The sequence below is a fragment of the Mustela erminea genome, chromosome 4, assembly GCF_009829155.1.
Source record: "Mustela erminea isolate mMusErm1 chromosome 4, mMusErm1.Pri, whole genome shotgun sequence".
NCBI lineage: Eukaryota > Metazoa > Chordata > Mammalia > Carnivora > Mustelidae > Mustela > Mustela erminea.
The window spans coordinates 136,584,135-136,603,296 of record NC_045617.1 but is presented as its reverse complement, the minus strand read 5'-3'; the positions used below and the strand labels follow the sequence as shown (position 1 = coordinate 136,603,296).

Sequence of the window (19,162 nt, the reverse complement as noted above, 5' to 3'; positions counted from 1 at the left end):
CAGCTTTCTCATCTACCCAGTGGGTCCACATAAAACATCTGGGGATCATTGGAAGTGCCCCTCTCTGACTTTCTGTTCACACTACCACCACAAAATCTGGAAACAACTTTGTTAATACTTCAAGATCCCTGTCCCTTGCTATGTCAGTTCTGTTTTCACAGTCTTTACTTTTTGTTGGGATCAGTGCAAGTGCTTCTCTTTCTGTGCTTCTGATCTTACTCCTTCCAGTCCGTCTTCCATATTTGTAGTCTTGATACAAACAGATCTCACAACAGCCCTCCTCTGTGTTAGATTCTTCGTGCATTCCATATCAGGCTTGGGATTTCTTAGTTAAGCATAATTAACTAATTACGCTTCATGCCTTGGTTACTGCCTACTCATCCAGGCTCTTCTCTTGCCATTCCCTACATTTCCAATATACCTTTCACTCTCTAACATGTTCCCCTAATGTATCATATTCCTAATGTGTCCATGCTTTATCACAAGCCATTTTGCATTGCTCTGAGTGTTCTTTTTTTCTCCGATGTAAATCCAGGTCAAAAGCTGATTAACCATCATCTCACCTTGGATGCTAATGTTGGAACACATCTACCCTTTCTCCCCAACACACATGTGTACATTACCATATCTCTGTTTGATGTGGGAACCCTCCTCTGTGCTTAAAAAACTCACAGTGTATATATTCTCCCAGCATTTACCTTTTGGGTCTGAAATCATTTATTTATTTATCTCTCCCTATATTAGATGATTAACTCCTTGAAGCCAAAGGATTTGTCTGTTTTGAGTTTGAATTCCCAACACGTGGTTAGTGGTCAACAGAGTGAATCTAAATGAATATAACCTTGGATTTTTAGTCCGTTTAATTCATTTACCTCTCTTGGCTCCCTTCTTCTCATCTAGAAAAGTAAAGAATTAGGGGCACCTGAGTGGCTCAGTCAGTTAAACGTCTGCCTTCAGCTCAAGTCAAGATCTCACGGTCCCAGGATGGAGCCTTGTGTGGGTCTCCCTGCTCAGTGGGGAGTCTCCTTCTCCCTCTGCCCCTCCCCTCACTCACCCTCTCTCTCTCTCTCTCTCTCCCAAATAAATAAATAAAATTTTAAGAAAAGAACTTTAAAAGAATTAGACTAGTCAGTGGTTCTCAAATTCTTGACTCCATACTATTTACATCAAAGCATCTGGGAGCTGCAAAAAGAAGGCAAAACAACCTTGTAAAGACAGAAAAAAACCCAGATTGCCACACCTGACTCCCTAAAATTCTGATCAATGCATCTGAGCCAGGGCTGTATAGTATATGTTTCTGATATCTAACAAGATTTGGAATGAACTGGCCTAGAAACTGTCCCAGCTTTAGAAGTCCTTCCAATGTTCTGTGTTTCCTACAGATTCCAAATTTCTTAATCTCCTATGCAAGGTCCTTATCCTTGAACTCTGTTTTTTCTCTGATCTCAGATTTCACCTTCACCTTCTTGTATTTTTTTTTTTTTTTTTGATCCAGCCATACTGAACTGTTTCTGGAAAGATCTATACAGGTTTTTTCCGGAGAGAATGTCCCACTACTGTGGTAATTCTTGGATGGAACTCAGGCAACAAGTCCTTCACAAAGAATTCTCTGAGATCTTTCTTTCCCCTTTCAGATCCTGTGTTTGCTTCTGTTATAGTCCTTTGTACTATATTATATATATGGTCGCTGAGCTTCTTGAAGACACGGAACTTACTCCATGAATGTTCTTTCCTTTCCTTATTGTGTGCAGTTTATCATTCCTTAAACAAATACTTACTGAGAATCTACTACCTCAACTGAGAATCTACTACCCTAAAGTTATTTGTGTCATTTTATCCTTGGAACAAGAATATTGCAGGCATTATTATAATTTTGCAAATTGGGAAACAAAGGCTCATAGAGATCAGCCATGTGTAAAGCTGGTCCCATGGCTGTTTAATGGCAGGGTCAGAATTAACTTCTGTGTCTCCGATGTCACTTTCTTCACATCACCGTGTTTTGTTTCAAAACAAAGCAAAGAGAGGAAGAGAACTATGATTTAAAGTGGATTTTCCCAAAGCAATTTTCTCATTCCTCGGTAAATCCTGACTTATGTCAGTCACCACATGGAAGCCACCAGCTGAGCAACTAGAGTTTGCTGTAAATCCAGAGGAAATCAGTACAGTGGAGCTAATGCTTTGAGAGAATTTGAAGGACAAAAACTCCCAGCAGTCCGACCATAAAGAAAATTCTTTGGGGACTTTTAGCAACTCGATTTTTTTAAAAAGTCAAAATTTTGTTGCTTTTACTTGTTCTTGTGTTTTCGGACTGTCTCAGATTTTCAAAGGGCTTAGAAATCTGAATTGGGAATAAATGGTGGCAGAGAAGACCAGACATGGGGCAGGGCGGGAGGTCTCCTGGGGAATGGGAGGCCCTGCCAATTTCCACAGAGGCTTGACCAAAGTGAAGTGTAATTAACACAGGAGCTAAAGCTTACTAAGTGTATATTAGGTACTTGGCATTTTGCTTAGTGTTTTGTGTTTATTTGTTCAGTGTTTCTAAACGTTAGTCACTCCAACACTTTGATGGATTTTATTCCATCAAAGTGTTGATTATTTACTTCACGTTTTTCCTTAAATGGACTTCAGTTAGCCTACTTCTTTCCCTTTGCTCTAAGCAATAGTTCCTAAGTGTGAATTCTAATTATACAGCTTTATATTTTCACTAAATTTCTTTAATTTACATTTTTTTAAAAACATCATGAAAGAAAATACATTATTACCGTACAAGAGTTCATAAGTACTATCTGCAAATCTATTGGACCATAGTTGGTGAAATGCATTTTTTTTTTCACTTAATCCTCAAAATAACTCTTTGGGTGAAGAACTCTTATTCTCATTTACATTCAAAAGGGAAAAGCCAGGTAAAAAAGAGATTAAATAACTTGTCTCATGTCACAGGCTATGATGTGGAAATCATAGTGTTGAAATCAGATCTGTTTCCCTGAACCCCAAGCCCTAAAACATGATATTCTTCAGCCAGTCCTGGAAAAGAATTCATTCATAACCCTGGTTTTGTATGTGCCACAATGTAACTTTGCAAAAATTTGAACAGTTATGAGAACGACCAAAAATTAGTATAAAAAATTAAAACACAGCTGACCTTTGAACAATACAGGTCCACCTGCAGTGGATTTTTTTTGAATAACTATAGTAAAATACTGTAAATGTATTTTCCTTATGTCTTTCATAAGAATATTTTATTTTCTCCAGCCTACTTTATTGTAAGAATACAGTATATAATCCATGTATAATATATGATGTGTTATAACTGTTTATGTTATCAGTAAGGGTTCTGGTCAACATAGACTATTAATAGTTTTGTTTGGGGAGAGTCAAAGTTACATGCAGATTTTCAGCTGTGCACAGGATTCGCACCTGTAACCCCTGCTTCATTCAAGGGTTAATTGTATTTCACTAACCCCTTTATCTAGAAGATTATTTTCTCTACGTGGCCTTATTCTTATTCATCTTTCAAACTGGTACCCATGCACCTTAAATATGCTTTCATAGCTCTGCATTTTGCTGTGGCACCGAAGTCATATTATATTTCTTTGTTTTTATTTTTTGAAGTACACTTTCTGCTAGGCTGAGATCAAGAGTTGGACATTTAATGGACAGAGCTATCTAAGGGGCCTGATCGTATTTTATTTTTTAAACACTGAACTGTTCTGTCAAATATTCTCCCTTTTGGAGTGAGAAATGTAAGGAAAGCCCACACAATTTAAGTCGGCACTGTGCGTTTATTGTAATTCTAATGCACATCGACTGATACCAGGGTTTCATTTTAAGGTAGCCTAGAACGGGTCTTGCATCTTTTCTCCACAGAAGGAAAATAAAAATACAAGCCTTCTGTTGCAAAATGGCAATAATATGCACCAAGATCACAAATGTATCAACATAATACCACGGAACATGGCATTCTTGGAATAAAATGTTTTGAGGCAAAATTATAGTCAGATTATATTAAATATTAATGTGATTACCATGAGTTCCACACATTGTTCTGGAAACAACTTGTGGAAAATAGGAGTCTAGGAATTCATCTTTTTTTTTTTTTCATCTTCCTACCTTATATTTGTATTAGTGGTCAGATGTGAAATTCAGAAATGCCTTAGAATATACAGGGGCTAAGAGCAGTTAATGACACAAGGAGGCTTTTCAACAACTGAAACATTTAAAGACCAGTTTGGGAAGTATATTAAACTTGGCCTTAGGATAAGCTGGCGGGAGACGAATATGGCAGCCAACGTTGTTGCCTTTCTGGGCTTTTTGTAGAGTTCAAAGGTAATTAAACAATAGAACTATACAACATTCAAAAAAGGAAGAGCATTGAAACTTTTCAGTTCTCTTTATTATGTAACAGCAGAGTGGTCAGGATTCCATGGAAATGCCAATATTGTAAACTGAATTAAGTATTGGTCATACAGCAGACCCATCTGTGGTGAATACGTCAAAGTAGCCATTGCTCAATTTCCTTTTCTGGGATTAACCACTGCTTTTTTTTTTTTTTTCTCCCACATAATGTCTCTATTTGCAATACAAATTTACATGCCCTCCAGTGTATTTTCATGAAATTAGATTAGATATCTTCAAATTTTGGTAAGCCTAAAAATTATGAGGAGCTTGATCAAAATGAGTATTTTTACACTCCTACACCAGAATATTTGATTTAATAGGTCTGGAGAAGACCTTTTAAACAATGGGTTCAGTGATGCTGTTGTAAACAGACCCCACTTGGAGACTTGCTTTAGTGGCCTGAACAAGCCTTGTCAGTTCCCTCTGTGTCTTCTTGCTTTATAAAATATCCTTCTCCTCATCCTAACTCCCATTTAAATCCTATCAGACTTCAATTCTCAGCTCAAACCATGCTTCTGAAACAGGCTTGATCCGACCACTCCGATCAGAGAGGCTCTCCTGAGCTTCTGTGGCAGATTTAGATGTCTCCAAACTCAAACTCAGCAACCCGCCAGCAGGAGCTTACTGAGCCTGCATTCCCAAGAAGGTACTTCTTAATCTATGAATCAGTATAGTACTATATGAATATTTTATATATGCTATAAAATATACACAAATGAGATAGTTAACAGATGAATTAAAGAAGATAAATCGGAATATTTGTTTATTTGATTAAAAGTTTGGAGTATCATATATATATCATAATACATATCATATATTATGATGCAACATAAACTTCTCAATGAAGCAAAAAAACTGAATGTGCTTCAACATGTGAAAGCATCTTGACTGATCCCTTTACGATATCGTGCCTCAGAGGGTTACTTCTAAGTTCAGTTTATTTCAACACTGATTTTAATAGCTGTTATAGGTGAAAACCCAGGAAACTTCATAAGTTTTAGGGGAAGGATATCATTGAGGGTACTTGCTAAATTATAGTGTCAAGTCTTGCATTTCCATCCACCAATTTTCGTAACGGATTTTGTTGAAATCCAGTAAAACTCTATCTTCCCTGATACTAATGAATTCTCATAAGCTACATTGCATTTTTTTAAAAAATGTATTTTTAAATAGGTAATTATTCCTCAGGTAGTGAAAGAATAAAAAGATCTCCCTCCCACTTCTGTTTCTAATCACTGGTTCAACTCCCACAGAGGCAACAAATTCTGTTCCTATAGGAGCATATAAAGCATACATATATTATCTTTTGACCCAGTTTATACTCATTACCATAAAGAAACCATAGACATGGTTTTCTTGTACCATATCCCCCCACATTCCTCAGCCTTCTTTTATCAGAATTCTAATAGTACCCACTTGATATTGTAACTAAGCAAATTTGGTTCATGAGCCACACAATCCTCAAACTTACTCCCACTTTCTTTTACAACTTTTTTCTTTAAGTCACTAAGTGCTAAGGGATGCATTTAATTTTGTGTTGGCCTCAGTATTAAAAAAAAAAAATTCCTCTTAAGTGTTGGCCTTGCTCTTTGGGAGGCTTCCTAGCTGACAGCCCCCTTCAGGATCACTTTTTTGGGGCAACTCTGAAATTGTACTAGATAAAGGATAATGGTTCTATTCTCAGATAAACATTATTATTTTTTTAAATTTTATTTATCCGTTTGACAGAGGGAGAGCTCACAAGTAGGGGGAGTTGCAGACAGAGGGAGAAGGAAAAGCAGGTTTCCTGCTGAGCAAGGATCCCGATGTGGGGCTCAATTCCAGGACCCTGGGATCATGATCTGAGCTGGAGGCAGACTCTTAATGACTGAGCCACTCAGCCTCCCCTATTCTCAGATAAACATTATACCTACTCAGAGTAACAGTCTTCCATATGAACAAAGCAAGGATATTTGTTATGGCCATGCTTATTTATCAAATAAACCTTACACTCCAGTGGCTTAACACAGTAAATGTATTTTTTTGTTCACACTGAAGTCTGAGTTACTGATCCTGAGATACCCCCCGTTTCTGTCTAAAGTGAAGCTATGATTAGCACTTTCCCTCTGTGCTCTGCCATCCTTAGGGCCTTGAGTCATCTGCATCCAGGCAGCAAAAGGCAAAAAAAAACCAAAAACCAAAAACCAAAAAACAAAACCAAAACCAACATGGAGACCAAACCACAAGAGACTCTTAACTCTAGGAAACAAACTGAGTAGGTTACTGGAGGGGAGGTGGGTGGCGGGATGGGGTAAGTGGGTGACGGGCATTAAGGAGGGCACCTGATGGAATGAGCACTGGGTGTTATACGCAACTGATGAACCACTGAATTCTACCCCTGAAACCAATAATACTCTATAAGTTAACTAAATTGATTTTAGATTATAACCAAAAAAGAGCATGGAGAAGGTGCATCCACTTCTAAAATACCTTGGCTTGGAAGTGACATACTAATTCTGTTGTCATTCCATTGGCAAAAACTGATTATAGGTGCTTCGAAAGGTATGAGGGGGTCTAGGAAGTATAATTCGGGCTGGGCAGCAATTTCTCAAAAGAACTCTTTACTATGAAAAGGAGGGCACACAATTTAATGGACATATAATTAGCTACTGCAAATAATTCGGATGTATTATTAATATCTGAATATTCAATTTTAAAGAAAGGTAAATATTTGGGATATAAATCAAAGTAAAAAATCTACTTAAAATGTAAGCTCCATAAAGATGGGTTTTTGTCCATTTTGTTGACTGTTGAAGTCACATGTAGATAGCATTTGGCACTCTGTAAGTGCTCAATAAATATTTGTGAAAATGGCCAACTGAATGAATGTGCTTTGTATGTTGAAATTACATATAATTTCAAAATAAGCAATATTATATATATACATATATATATATATATATATATATATAATGAAAGTAAAGTGCTGCAAATTAGTTGATTGTGAACATAATTTCTTGTATAGAAATAGGCTTGAGAACTTTCTGGTAGTTGAATAATAAGGAAATAGATGGGTAGTAGAAATATTAGAATAGGTAATATCTAGAATACCTTAAATATGCAAAAACATTTTAAATAATAGTACATGTCAGAATAATAAATTTAATTATTTCTAATTTCAGTAGTTATAGAATTGGTATACCGACATTCACAATTATAAACAAAGAACTGTATTTGACTTTTGGTTATTTTATGCCATTTAGATAATCAGTTTTCAAGAAAAAGTCCTGTTTGGGAATTCTTCAGTCTTTTGAGAGTAACTTAAAAGTGGAACATCAATTTTCCTAACTCAAATTTCATGTAAAGGACAGATTTATAAACCACATCTATGAGAAGTCACTTTTGATCTGGCTAACATAAAGCCTATAAGAATATGGGGAAAAGGAGAAAGCACTAGAGAAAAGAGAGGTGAATAAAATATTCTATTGTCAATGATCACATTTCAGAATGTCAGTTGCAATAAGAATACTTGAATAAAGACAATCCCTCCTCTACCCCATATTATTTGGAAATTCATTTAAGACAGACCACGGCATAATTCAATGTGAAAACTAAGAACATAAGGCTTTAAAAAAACGACACCAGAGAAAAATATCTTTATACCATTTGGGATGGCAAAGATTAGTTAAAGGACTAACCATAATAGGAAAAAAACCAGATTTTGTCAAAATTAAAGACTTCTACTTATTAAAATATGCCACTAAGAAAGTAAAAAAAAAGAGCCAGGCATAGACTGGCAGAAGATATTTGTAACACATACGCACAGTTTCCCCTTGAATGTGAGTTTCAAATGCACTTGTCCAGTCACCAGCAGATTTTTTTTGATAAATAGAGTACAATACTATACTAACATATTTTCTTTTCCTTATGATTATTTTAACAATATTTTCTTCTGTGTGGTAAGAATGCAATATATAATACATATATCATACAAAATATGTGTTAATTAATAGTTTATCAATGGTAAGTCTTTTAGTCAACAGTAGGCTATTAGCAGTTAAGTTTTGGGGAAGTCAAAGTTGTAGACTGATTTTTGACCGCTTGGGTGGTAGGTGCCCCAACCCCTCTATTGTTCTAAGGGTCAATGGTAGTTGTGTAGGGTTGATTTTCCTTCCCATTTTTTGGCCAAATACTTTAATGTTACTCTTGCTTTGCTTTTATAACTGAAAAAAGATATGCAGATCTCCAACATAATCTCTTTGTTCAGTCCTAACCTTTCAGAAGTACTATTTAATACCAATATTCATTCTGTGGTTTGCATGACCATATGGGTCTAATTGTTTACCGAAATATTCTTTAAAATAATAAAAATGGTATTAGCCATGAACTGATTTTAATGTGCTAGTCTCCCCATCCTGGCTTCTGCCAGCTTAGTCCCAGAGGGTGGTACTGAAAGTTTTTAGGGAAACAGATTTCTTTGGGAAAATGAGAATTCCTTCCCAAGCACCTGTGATTTGTTTATGCTAATTGAGTCATGGCTGATGCTGGCTGTGTGTGAGCTGAATCTATAATCCACTCTTTCATGTGCTTTATGTGCCAGTAGGAGTTATTAATCGATTGCAATTATCTCATTGTATTTTCATATCATTTTTTCCCCCTTTCTGTTTCTCATCCTCTCATCTTTCCTCTCTCTTCCTCTTGTCCCCATATCCTACTTTATTATGAGCCTTGAATCATGGCCAAGCAGAGGCTTGCTGGGAGCAAAGGCACAAAGAACTTGGGAAAACTGAGTGCAGGTAAATTGTTGGCCCTTGGTGTACTGAGAATTGCCCAGTTCCAGTGCTGTACTCCAGAAATGGAGTTCAGTTTTTATGGTTATCTACCTATGGATGGAATTGGCAGGCTGGCTATCTCCACAATATTTTTTTCTCTTAATCTGCCTTCACCCTCTCCTTCACACAGAGTGTGCCTTGTATTAAACACAGGTTTGGAGAGCCTGCGTGTGAGCAATTAGAGGTCTAAAATGGAGTGTGTGGGAAGTTAGGAGGGAAGGCTTGGTAGTTAGCTTGTCATCCATGAGTGAAGCACAGCACGCTGCTTCCTGGATAGAATTTTAGAGGAAAGGGAAAAAAAAAAAGATAAAAAGCAAGTATTTGTTGAGGGTGAGGACTTGAGTGCCATGAAAGTAAGGCTAGAAACGATATGTGAAGTGGTTCTGAAGCACTTGTCAGAGACCAGGGTCTGGAAGTTCCATGTATCCTACTTGGTCAGGACATACCCGTGAGGACATGGGTGGATGTGGCTGATGAGCTCTGTTGGTCCTAGCAGGACTCTGAGGAGCCAATAGGGAGGCATCAGCCTGGTGAGAGGAAAAGGTCATAATCCAGTTGGCAATCATGCCACACTTGAGGATGAGGCTGCTTTGCAATTACTGTTTCTACCTCAGTCCTTAAGGAGCAAATTTGACCTGTAGGTCCCATTATAAGCCACATCTAAAACCATGACATGAAGGTCTCAGGGGACAAACCAGAAGAAGGAAGACAACCGGCGTTTACTCAGCATGATTCCTAGAAGCACCATGGACAGGCTTCCAGGAAGTGGTTCTCAAAGTGGGTGTCTCCAGCCTGGGATTAGGTGGGTATCTCCAGCCACCTTCCATTGGGTCTGTCCAGAAGCAGGGGTGTGAAGGAGGCTGGTTTGGGGTTCGTCAACCACAGAATGTAAGTACTGGATTAGGCAGTAAGGATCTCAGGAAGGAAGGGAAAATGTATCTCAGCTGAGAGATAGCTCAGAGATAGTTTCTTGAACATGTTCTGAACAGCTTTTGAACAAATGTCACTTAAGTTCAGCGGAGCAAATGTAGACTGGTCACCTATTCCATAATTCTACTTTTAGGTAGAATAAAAACTCAGTCATCACAGACTCATATATTAAAGAGCTCTTTTAAGAACAAGTCCAGGGGACCTGTAAATCTATATAAAAGGTTAATGCTCCTCAACGGTACACAAAATCTCTCCTGCTGTATTTTCTTTTTGCTTTTGCTTTTTAAATTACTTTTGTTTTATGGGAGATCTAGCAAAGTTGATAACGTTCTTCATTTCTTACACCTGTATGTATTTGAAAATTGTTTTTTACCTGTCTCTCCCTTTGGCCTTCAGCAGCCTCTTATTTTCAACTAAAGATTTGAATTCTTTAAAGGTCCTAGAAGTTTCTATTTTCCAGATATTCAATTGTCAAGAGTTCTTTAGTTCTTTCCCTGAATCCTGAGTATCTCTTTGTAATGGAGATTTAAGCATTCCCATTCCTTGAGTTCAACAGAGACATTTACAACATCTTAATTCTCCTACTCTATACCAAGGATGATACTAGGCACCCAGAAAATGGTATTTAGGGAGATCACCACTCTCTAGGTAGGTAACAGACACCAGTAATAATTAAACAAAAGCACCAATGATTAATCAATAATAATAAATAATGTACTGAACACTTTATAAGCACACCTTCATTAATTCTCAAAAATCCCTATGAATTTGAAGCTAGGGTTATGTCCATTTTGATGACGCTCAGAGATATGAAGCCATTTATGTAAGTTCATGCAGCTAGTAAGTGGTGAAAGTTGAATAACACAGTATAACAAAGGCTATAATGTAGGCATGAATAGAACGCAGTGGAAAGAAAGGCCTAGAAAAGTCAGGCAAGGCTTCACAGAGAGTTGACACTGGGTTGGGTCTTGTATGAAGCACAGGAAAGGAAATAGCATGAGTATATTTTGTGCTGATGACTATTGTCAATGATTTGCAACGAATTGAGTTGTAATCAAATGTTCTTGTCTCTTGGGGCCGTGTCAGAAGTCCCAGAGATTTAGAGTTTAGGTTTAGAGTACATTTAATTCAAAGCTGAAGATTGAAGAGATAGCAGTTCTGACAGATTTCACAGGATGGGCAAAAGGTGGAGGAAATATTTGAGAGAGAGGGTTTAAATGAATTCCTCTCCATTTCCAAATGCAAATTGAAGAGACTTTAGCTGCTAACTGTGGCATCCATCAGTTGTCAAAAGTAGCATTTCCCTTTGTTGGACAAGACAGAGAAGATGCTCTATGATGTAATGAGTATAGTACCTAGTTCCAATGCCAAGAATTATTTTAAAAGATAAAAGAGGGGAAATTGTGAACAGGATTCATAAATTTGATTGCCTAGTGACTTTAGTCATTTGGCTGCCTTTTAATGTATTTTCCTCTTGGAAGGAAATTTAATTGTCTAAATTTTTTGATGGTCTTGGAGAAAAGAAACTTAGTGTAGCAAGGAGGTCGTAGGTGTGTGTGGCCACCGTCTCTCTGGAAACTGTGTGATCTGGGCACGTGGCGGAACCACCTTGAGCTTCATCATAGCCAGGAGTGTGATTTGGTCATGAATGTTTCCTTCACTGCCTATGGGATCATTGGAGTCAGAAATACTGGAATTCAAATCCTGGCCATGCTGCTTTCCTAATCCGTGAAATAAGCATCATAATTCCTCTTTCCTAAAGTTTCTTTGAGGATTAATGGATACAGTGAATATGAACATGGTAGCACCCATACATAGCCCAATCCTTTTTTTAAAAAAAGTCCATTTGCACCTTTCCAATGCTGAAGATTTATTTAAGGGAAGGACCTAGATAGAGAAAGATCCTCAGGCAAGAATAGCTGCACGATGTGCTAAAACCTCCTTCACTAAAACAAGAGGTCAGTAGATCTGAGTCCTGGTTGCACATTTGAATCACCAGGAACAATTAAAACGATTCCCAAGTATAAGGCTCACTACCAAAGATTCTGATTTAATTGTTCTGTTGTGGGACTCCAGTCCTGAGTTCATAAAATCTCACCAGGTGTTTCTAAGATGCTCTGGATTCAGTCATTGTTTCTTGAACTAACATAAATTGCCTGGAAATCTTGTTCAAATGTAGGTTCTGCTTCTCTAGGTTTAGGATGCCTGAGATTCTGCATCTCTAACTAGCCCCGAGATGAAGCCCATAGTGCTAGTTCAGGACCACCCTCTCAATAGCATGTGATTAACGATCCATAACAATGGTTCTCAACCTTTGGCGTTCATCCTAGTAGCCCAGTGGCTCTTTGGTAATGCAGTCCTGGGATCTGGGTCTGTCCCTCACAAATTCCATTTCACTTGGTTCTAGGAGCAGCCAGGAGAATCACCCATGTATACAATGTCCCTTTCAACCTGAAAATCCTACGACGCTAGTTTTGTGATCCTTCCCTTCCAATGCAATTGTTCAGTAAAAAAATGACAGGGACAAAAGTAATGTGTGTGAGTCATCATAGAAACCTGGAAGATGGGAGAACTCAAGTTCCATGTTGTCAGGACATGGCTGATCTCTATGCCGTATGTATCTGCAACCTCAAGAATTCTTTTGAGTTAATGGAGACCTTCACGGACTTCCCTCTAGGTAAGCAGCTTTTCCTGTTGACGAAGCACTCACAGATTAATTGGGAGAGCTTCCTTCACTGATGGATAATGAACAGGGTGACCTTGGATTTTTTTCTGCTCTCTGCAACACATCATGCTTTCCAAAACAGAGTCCCCAGAGGGGTGCTTCCCTACCTCAGGACCAAACTGAAGAAAAATGAAGGTCCACAGAGCCAATGACTGACTTGAAATCCTCTGGGACTTTCAGAAGAATCTGTCCTGCAATAGACCGGATGGCTTTTGTCCTTCTTTTTCACCTTCTGGGACTTCTCTGGCTTTGACTAGCTAAAAACATCTTCTACTTAGAGGCAGGCCTTTGCCACTTTCCAAAAAGAATAGAAAAATAACTGTGATGGGATCAAAAGCATTATAATTCCAGTATTGTGGAATTAATGACATTTTGGATGTCATTAATAGAAAAGGGGTTGGTTTCTAAGAAGTTTATGAACTTGTAAACAAAACTGATATAAGGATGGTACTATGGAAAAATAAAACTGAGATGTTCTTGCTTCCCCTTGCAAGAGTATTTACACCTGCAAGAACCCTTGATCAGTCTACAATGGTATCGCCATGACTTTGAGAGTGGACAACTCAAAAAGGCAATCATCACCCTCCAGTTGAGTGGATCAAATCCCTGGTCACCCAAATTCTGGGTGCTCAGCTCCACTCTGTGCTCCCAGTTAGACCTTTTAGAAGCAGGTGTCGGATCGGGGTTACTTAATCTACCATGCACCTGTCCCTGGGCTGGGTTGGCCAGGAAGAGAGCTGCTGTGTGCGGTGTTTCATCCGGAGCACGAAGCCCTAATTGCCTCAAATGCCTTTCCCAAGAGCTGGCTCCCAAGCTGCCCCCTTTTCACTGGTGCTCAGAATCTCTACTCAAACACATACACCTGTTTCTGCAAGGGAGGAAAGCAGGCCGTGGTCCTCAGGCCTCTGTCCACTCACCCTAGCTCTTTATCAGGCCCAGGAACTGGTTGTCGGGGAAATTCTAAGGAGTCTATACCAAGTGGGTCACTAGTAGTGACTACGTGTCACTACACCTGGGGTGGTGTAGTGAAAAGCCCCGTATTGCCGTGGCAGCAGAGCTCCTGGAGAGGAGACGGGGGTTCACCGGTCCTACGTGGTCCAGCTCTGGGGAAGGCATATGGAGAAGTGGGGGGATCCTCACTTGTCATGTGAAAAGAAGGACCAGGTGGATAGGGAATACCAAGACAAACTCACTACTTTTCAATTTTGCCTGGAGTTGGGTTTTGATGTGACAAGAAAATCATCACCGTGTTTTATAATTCATGGAAAATTTAATTTTCTTTCTTTCTTTTTTTCTTTTTTGCTAAAAATAGGAGATTACGCTTCTTTCAGGCTGTGTTCTTGTTTGGCAGTGGCTTCCTTATGAAATTTCAAACAGAGGAGGGGATAGCATTTTGCCAGGGATGTTTATTTTATTGATTTGCTGATGTGTAGCATCTATGTGGCAGACAGTTTCAGCACTTTAAATCTTACTTCATTAAGGCTCTTAGCAGCTGAGGACCTGGGCACTGTTATGGTTTCTTCTGTCTTTTTCAGGGGGAGCTGAGCTTGTCCAGGTTCACCGTGGCAGACCCGCGATTTGAACCCCGGCAGTCAGGGTCCAGGGTCTGCAACCACTGGGTGATCCTGTCTCTAATGCAGAGGAAGGGGTTCCTGTGCCAGGAAGGCAGGAGAGAAACTGGATTGGGTGGACTGGTCCTTCAGTGTGGGCCCCTAGACTGATGTGCTGCTAGGTAATCATCACCGGGGCTCTTGCTTAAAATGCAAACTCCTCGGCTGTACACCTGGGTAGCTGATTCAGGAAGGCTGAGGTTTTAAAAAATCGAAATAGATGATGTTTAGGGACCCCTCCACCTTACTACGAATTCAAGATCCTTTGACTGGAACGCCGTTCGATTACCTTAAAATGAACGTGCTCTCAGGAGCTCCAATGGCTTATGCTGCCACCTCCCCTGCATTTTCTAGTCATTCCAGCTCTGCTGTCTAAACCACAGTCACGGATGGTGACAATTCTGACCACTCCACCCCCAAACTCCATCTGCTGACAACCACCAGGCTGCTTTGAGTCCTCAGAGCCTCCCACACCCTGCCTGCTTTCCTTCCGTGGAAGCCCGGAGCCCACAGGCTTCTGAAAAGCTTCAACTGCCAGGCAAAGTGGGCATCTTTAATACTGTGAATGAACTCGACTCCCTTTCTCTGCTGATGATTACGCAGCTCAGGTAGGTGACCCCACCACTGAACATTATTGTCCCGCTCAGACTGAACGCATCAGACGCGGTGATGTTGAAACACGGGTCTGGAGATGGGGACTGAGCCTCAGCCCCTTTTCTCCATCTACTTCTAGCATCTTCTTACTTGCAGACTCAGAGGAGGCTGGAGGTTCTGGCCAGTCTCTCCCTTGTCTCCTACTTGAGTAACATATTCATGTCTCTGTAGGTGGCTGAGAGGAGCATTTGCTGACTACGTACAATCAGAGACACAGGGAGAATTAGCTGTTCTATCACTTTTGCTAATTTAAGTTCTGCTGATGAGCACACTGACCCGAGCAAATCAACCAGATCATTGTCCAGCCCCTCCTGGCTTTAAGAAGCCTGGATCATACCCAGGAAAATGGAACCAGAGAAGGAGGCTTGAAAACCCTCGAGGTTGCCATGGGAAATCGGCTTACCAGTGAGGTAAAACCAGTGCAGAGGAGACCTCTGGGAAAGCCAAAGCAGATTTCACCAGTGCCCCGTGTGAAGTACCTGTCACCACCTAACAGTGAGAGTCCCCAAACAGCACTCCTTCTCAGTTCTGCCTTACGACTTCCAAGAATTTGACTACTTTTCTCTTTAAGAATACGGTCATCGGCTTTCTCTTCAGTGTATCCCTTATACTGTGCAGGAGATGCCCATTATCAGAGAGCCTTGACTGAACACCCTAAACATTCCGTAGAAAAGAGAAAATATGTTTTTTTAAAAATCTCCTGCCTATCAGGAGATGCCATAAGACACTCCAGCTTCTTTCCAATGCACTCGCAAAACATCCTCAGTGCACCGCGGAACAGGAAAAGCCAGCCAACCAGAGCCTCGCTGACCATCTTGTAATATGCACATATCAATAAAATTAAAATATCAATAAAAATGCACATATCAACCATACTTCACAACAGGCATGCTTCTTACTGCTCTCTGGGTGCTCTGCTAATTCCCAGAGCAGTAACAGAATTTATTTAAAACAGATGAGGCAGCTCTAGAAGCACAAAGCTGATCTTGGGAGCCCCTAACCCACCTGGAGTTTAGTCAGACAGGTCAGGGTGCCCTAGATCTCCTCAAGTGTAGTGGCTGCAAACTTAACCTTTCCTGGGATGGGGCAGGGATGGGGAAGCATTCCAGATACCTTTCTGGATACCTATGCCTTGGGTGCAAGGAAGTGGGAAATCATTTTCTAACCTAGTTGTCCTAGGGGCATTTGTGTCAAAAGTTGGGTAGGATGCTTTTTTCTTTTCTTTTTTTTTTTTTTAAACCACATCCAAGAAGTTTGCGTTTATCCATTCTATTATGTGCCTGCCTCAATTTCAGCAACAGTTTGGTAGAGATTCATTTTCGATTTAGTAATCCCAATTACCGACCCTCTGCAGTAGAGCTACAGCTGCTGCAGTAGACAGCCAGCTGTCAGTATAAAACCAACATGCATCCGAGAGGACTTTCCTCTCTTGCTCCCATTGTATTACCTTGAGCTCCTTGACTGTAGAAGAATCTTTGAGCTGACTCAACATCCAAGAGTCTATGAGCAGACTCGACATCCAGAAAATAATCCATTTTGGGATAATCCATCCTTGATGTTCTCAAAGCAGAGTTTCAAGACAAAATAGTCACTTGTGTGCCTATGGAAAAGGAAAAAAAAATTCACAATATTTTAGACTGTCAAATAGATGTTTAAAACCATGTCTGTGTGTGTGTGTGTATAAACATATATATATATATATGCAATGTATTATATTTGTTATATATTATAATAATATATACATATTAACAATTTTGGAATAAGAAATATCCCATTATAATCCTCCCTCATTTGAGAGTTCCAGTTCTAAACCCACCCTCAACATAGCTCTTCTACTGTAAGAGAACATGCAACATTTAATCAACATTCATTAAAGGAAATATATTCTACTCAGAAAAAAAAAATCCAGATGATTCAAGCTAAAGAGAAATAACATACCAGTTTTTCCTTGTTATTTATTAACTGGAAAAATAGGCTGTTAAATTCATATGCTATCCGTTTTCAAAAGATCTGTCTGAGGAATGGCTCTGTTAAGTGTCAGCGTTCTGAACTGATCTTCGGTCCAGGGAGTTCCAATTCCCTTAGAACGGGGAGAATCGCCTGGGAATCCGAGCCTCCACTTAGAGGTGCTGTGCATTTATGACACATGCTGACATGTTTGCTATAAAAATGCCTTGGATTCCTTCCCTTTTGGCGCTTCCCTTCAGCACATTTTATAAAGTGCTCCAGGATCATCACCTGCTTGCCCATGACCCAGGCTGCTTTTGAGAAAGAATCCTGGTTTGGGGGACAAGGATCCCCAGGATGTCATCATGCACTGGCCTGTCAGGAAGCTGATGCACTTATTAAAAAGCATTCAGCCAGCTGGGTTCTTTTTAGCATATGTAACCTCTCCCTGATACTTGCACAAATGAAGTATCTCTCTTTCTGCAGGATGTTTTTGGAAAGAATTCATAAGACCAAGTCATTCAAATTGAGCTCAGAAAGCTAATCCAATTCGTTCCTCTTTCTAACAGTGAATATTTTAATTTAAGAACCCAAATCTGGTAAGAGGAAACTTTAAAAAATTCCCAAAGGTAATCCCAAGAGCAAATCATACTTACTGCAAGAGGAAAAAAAAAAAAAAATCAAGGACTAACTGCCGGCAGTAAAACCAAGAAGAATTTCAGCTGGAGTGTCTTTGATCTCACTAAATTCCCGATGAAAGTAAACAATTTTGATTGTTTGATTAGAACAGCGATGAATAATGTATACAGTCCAGTAGACCTCCTTTATCACATAAAATAGCCAGAGCATGTTACCTTAGCAACAGAAGGTGACGCCAGTCTCAGCCTCTTTGTATCCTCCACTCTGAAGGAAGAAAATGACCAGTTTCCCATATAAAACTTGGGCACAAAATCATCACCATCAAAATCTACATGTAACCATCATGTGGTCCATTCCCCATCACCCCTTCCGTCTCTTACGCAGAGAAGTGTCATCGTCATTGAAAAACGGGTTTTGGCTTTACTAATTTATGTTTATAGCCCCAAGTCACACTTCGATTTGCAATTGCAACCGAATTACATGATTAAACCATTAATAGGATCGAAAAGTTGTCTAGAAATTGTTGGGGGGGGGCACCCACTTCCTACCCTGATGCTGGCTATGGGTTGCAGGGAATGGCCGTTTGAGCTTAGCATATGTTAAATGTTCCCCTGTTATAATTAATACATAGATCAGTCACCAGCGTCTCGGCTGAAAATAACTCTCTTTCCTTCTGCGACTCAGTCACTGGAAGAAGCTGAAAAAGCTGCCTGAAATTTCCCAGCTTTTAAAAAATGCATTATAACATGCTCTTTTGGGAGCTGTCCCCCCACCCCCCAGAAAAGAAAGGTGGCCAGAAATGAGACAGGAAAGGAAGAGTCTTGAAGTTAGCAGATACTCACGCACTTGTTGGCCTCTTGCAGCAGGACACCCAGAGCTCCTGATGACGCTGTGCGATGCTGCTGAGCACGGGAGCCCAAATGAACAGCTTCTAATTTTCCCTTCAATCTCAATTCGAGAGCACTGAGCAGAGGCAAGTGATGGATTGGCCCATTTTATATTATGATGAAATGCAACCCCTAAGAGGAGATCTGAGTGGAGCTGCTCTTTAAAACACATTAGACTGCTAATTTAAGAAAATTGAAAGGTTTTGTTTTACTGTCTTTTATGTGTTCTCTCTGCTACCCCCTCAGTTTAATTTGCATTTAAAATTATGCTCATGTCTCCTCAGTTCTCCAAGGTGTGGAGTACTTTCTAATCACGATGGCTGCTTGGGTAGGGGTTGGTGCAACGCCACTTTTATTCTGAGCTGCAAAACAAGGTGGGTAATTATAATCGTGAGCTGTTTTCTGGAGTGAAATATAAAATGAACATCTGATTTCAACCCCTACCTCTCCTCTGGCCTTTCTTCCCCTTCCTGCCTCTGATTGCTTGGTCAAAGCTCCAGCCCAAATCATGCCAATCTGTCTAAATGCATTTTTTTTCTGTCTGAATGTAACAAAATAAAC

The 19,162-nt window shown here is 39.7% G+C and overlaps 1 protein-coding gene across 5 annotated transcripts in view; it reads right to left on the bottom strand.

The window, feature by feature from the left end:
- PHACTR1 (phosphatase and actin regulator 1) overlaps window positions 1–18,668 on the bottom strand; it is a 553,820-nt gene extending 535,152 nt beyond the window's left edge. The window contains exons 1-3 of one of the 5 annotated variants that reach the window (XM_032341117.1): window positions 18,557–18,668; window positions 17,930–17,978; window positions 16,576–16,728 (exon numbers count right to left, since the gene is read on the bottom strand). In XM_032341117.1, the coding sequence (XP_032197008.1) occupies window positions 16,576–16,678 (103 nt within the window). In that variant the 5' untranslated portion in view covers window positions 16,679–16,728; window positions 17,930–17,978; window positions 18,557–18,668. Of the gene's footprint in view, window positions 1–16,575; window positions 16,729–17,066; window positions 17,248–17,929; window positions 17,989–18,556 lie in introns of those variants that run through there. The other 4 variants (XM_032341122.1, XM_032341119.1, XM_032341118.1 and 1 more) reach the window with 4 other exon arrangements.
- Between the last annotated feature and the right edge of the window lie 494 nt (window positions 18,669–19,162).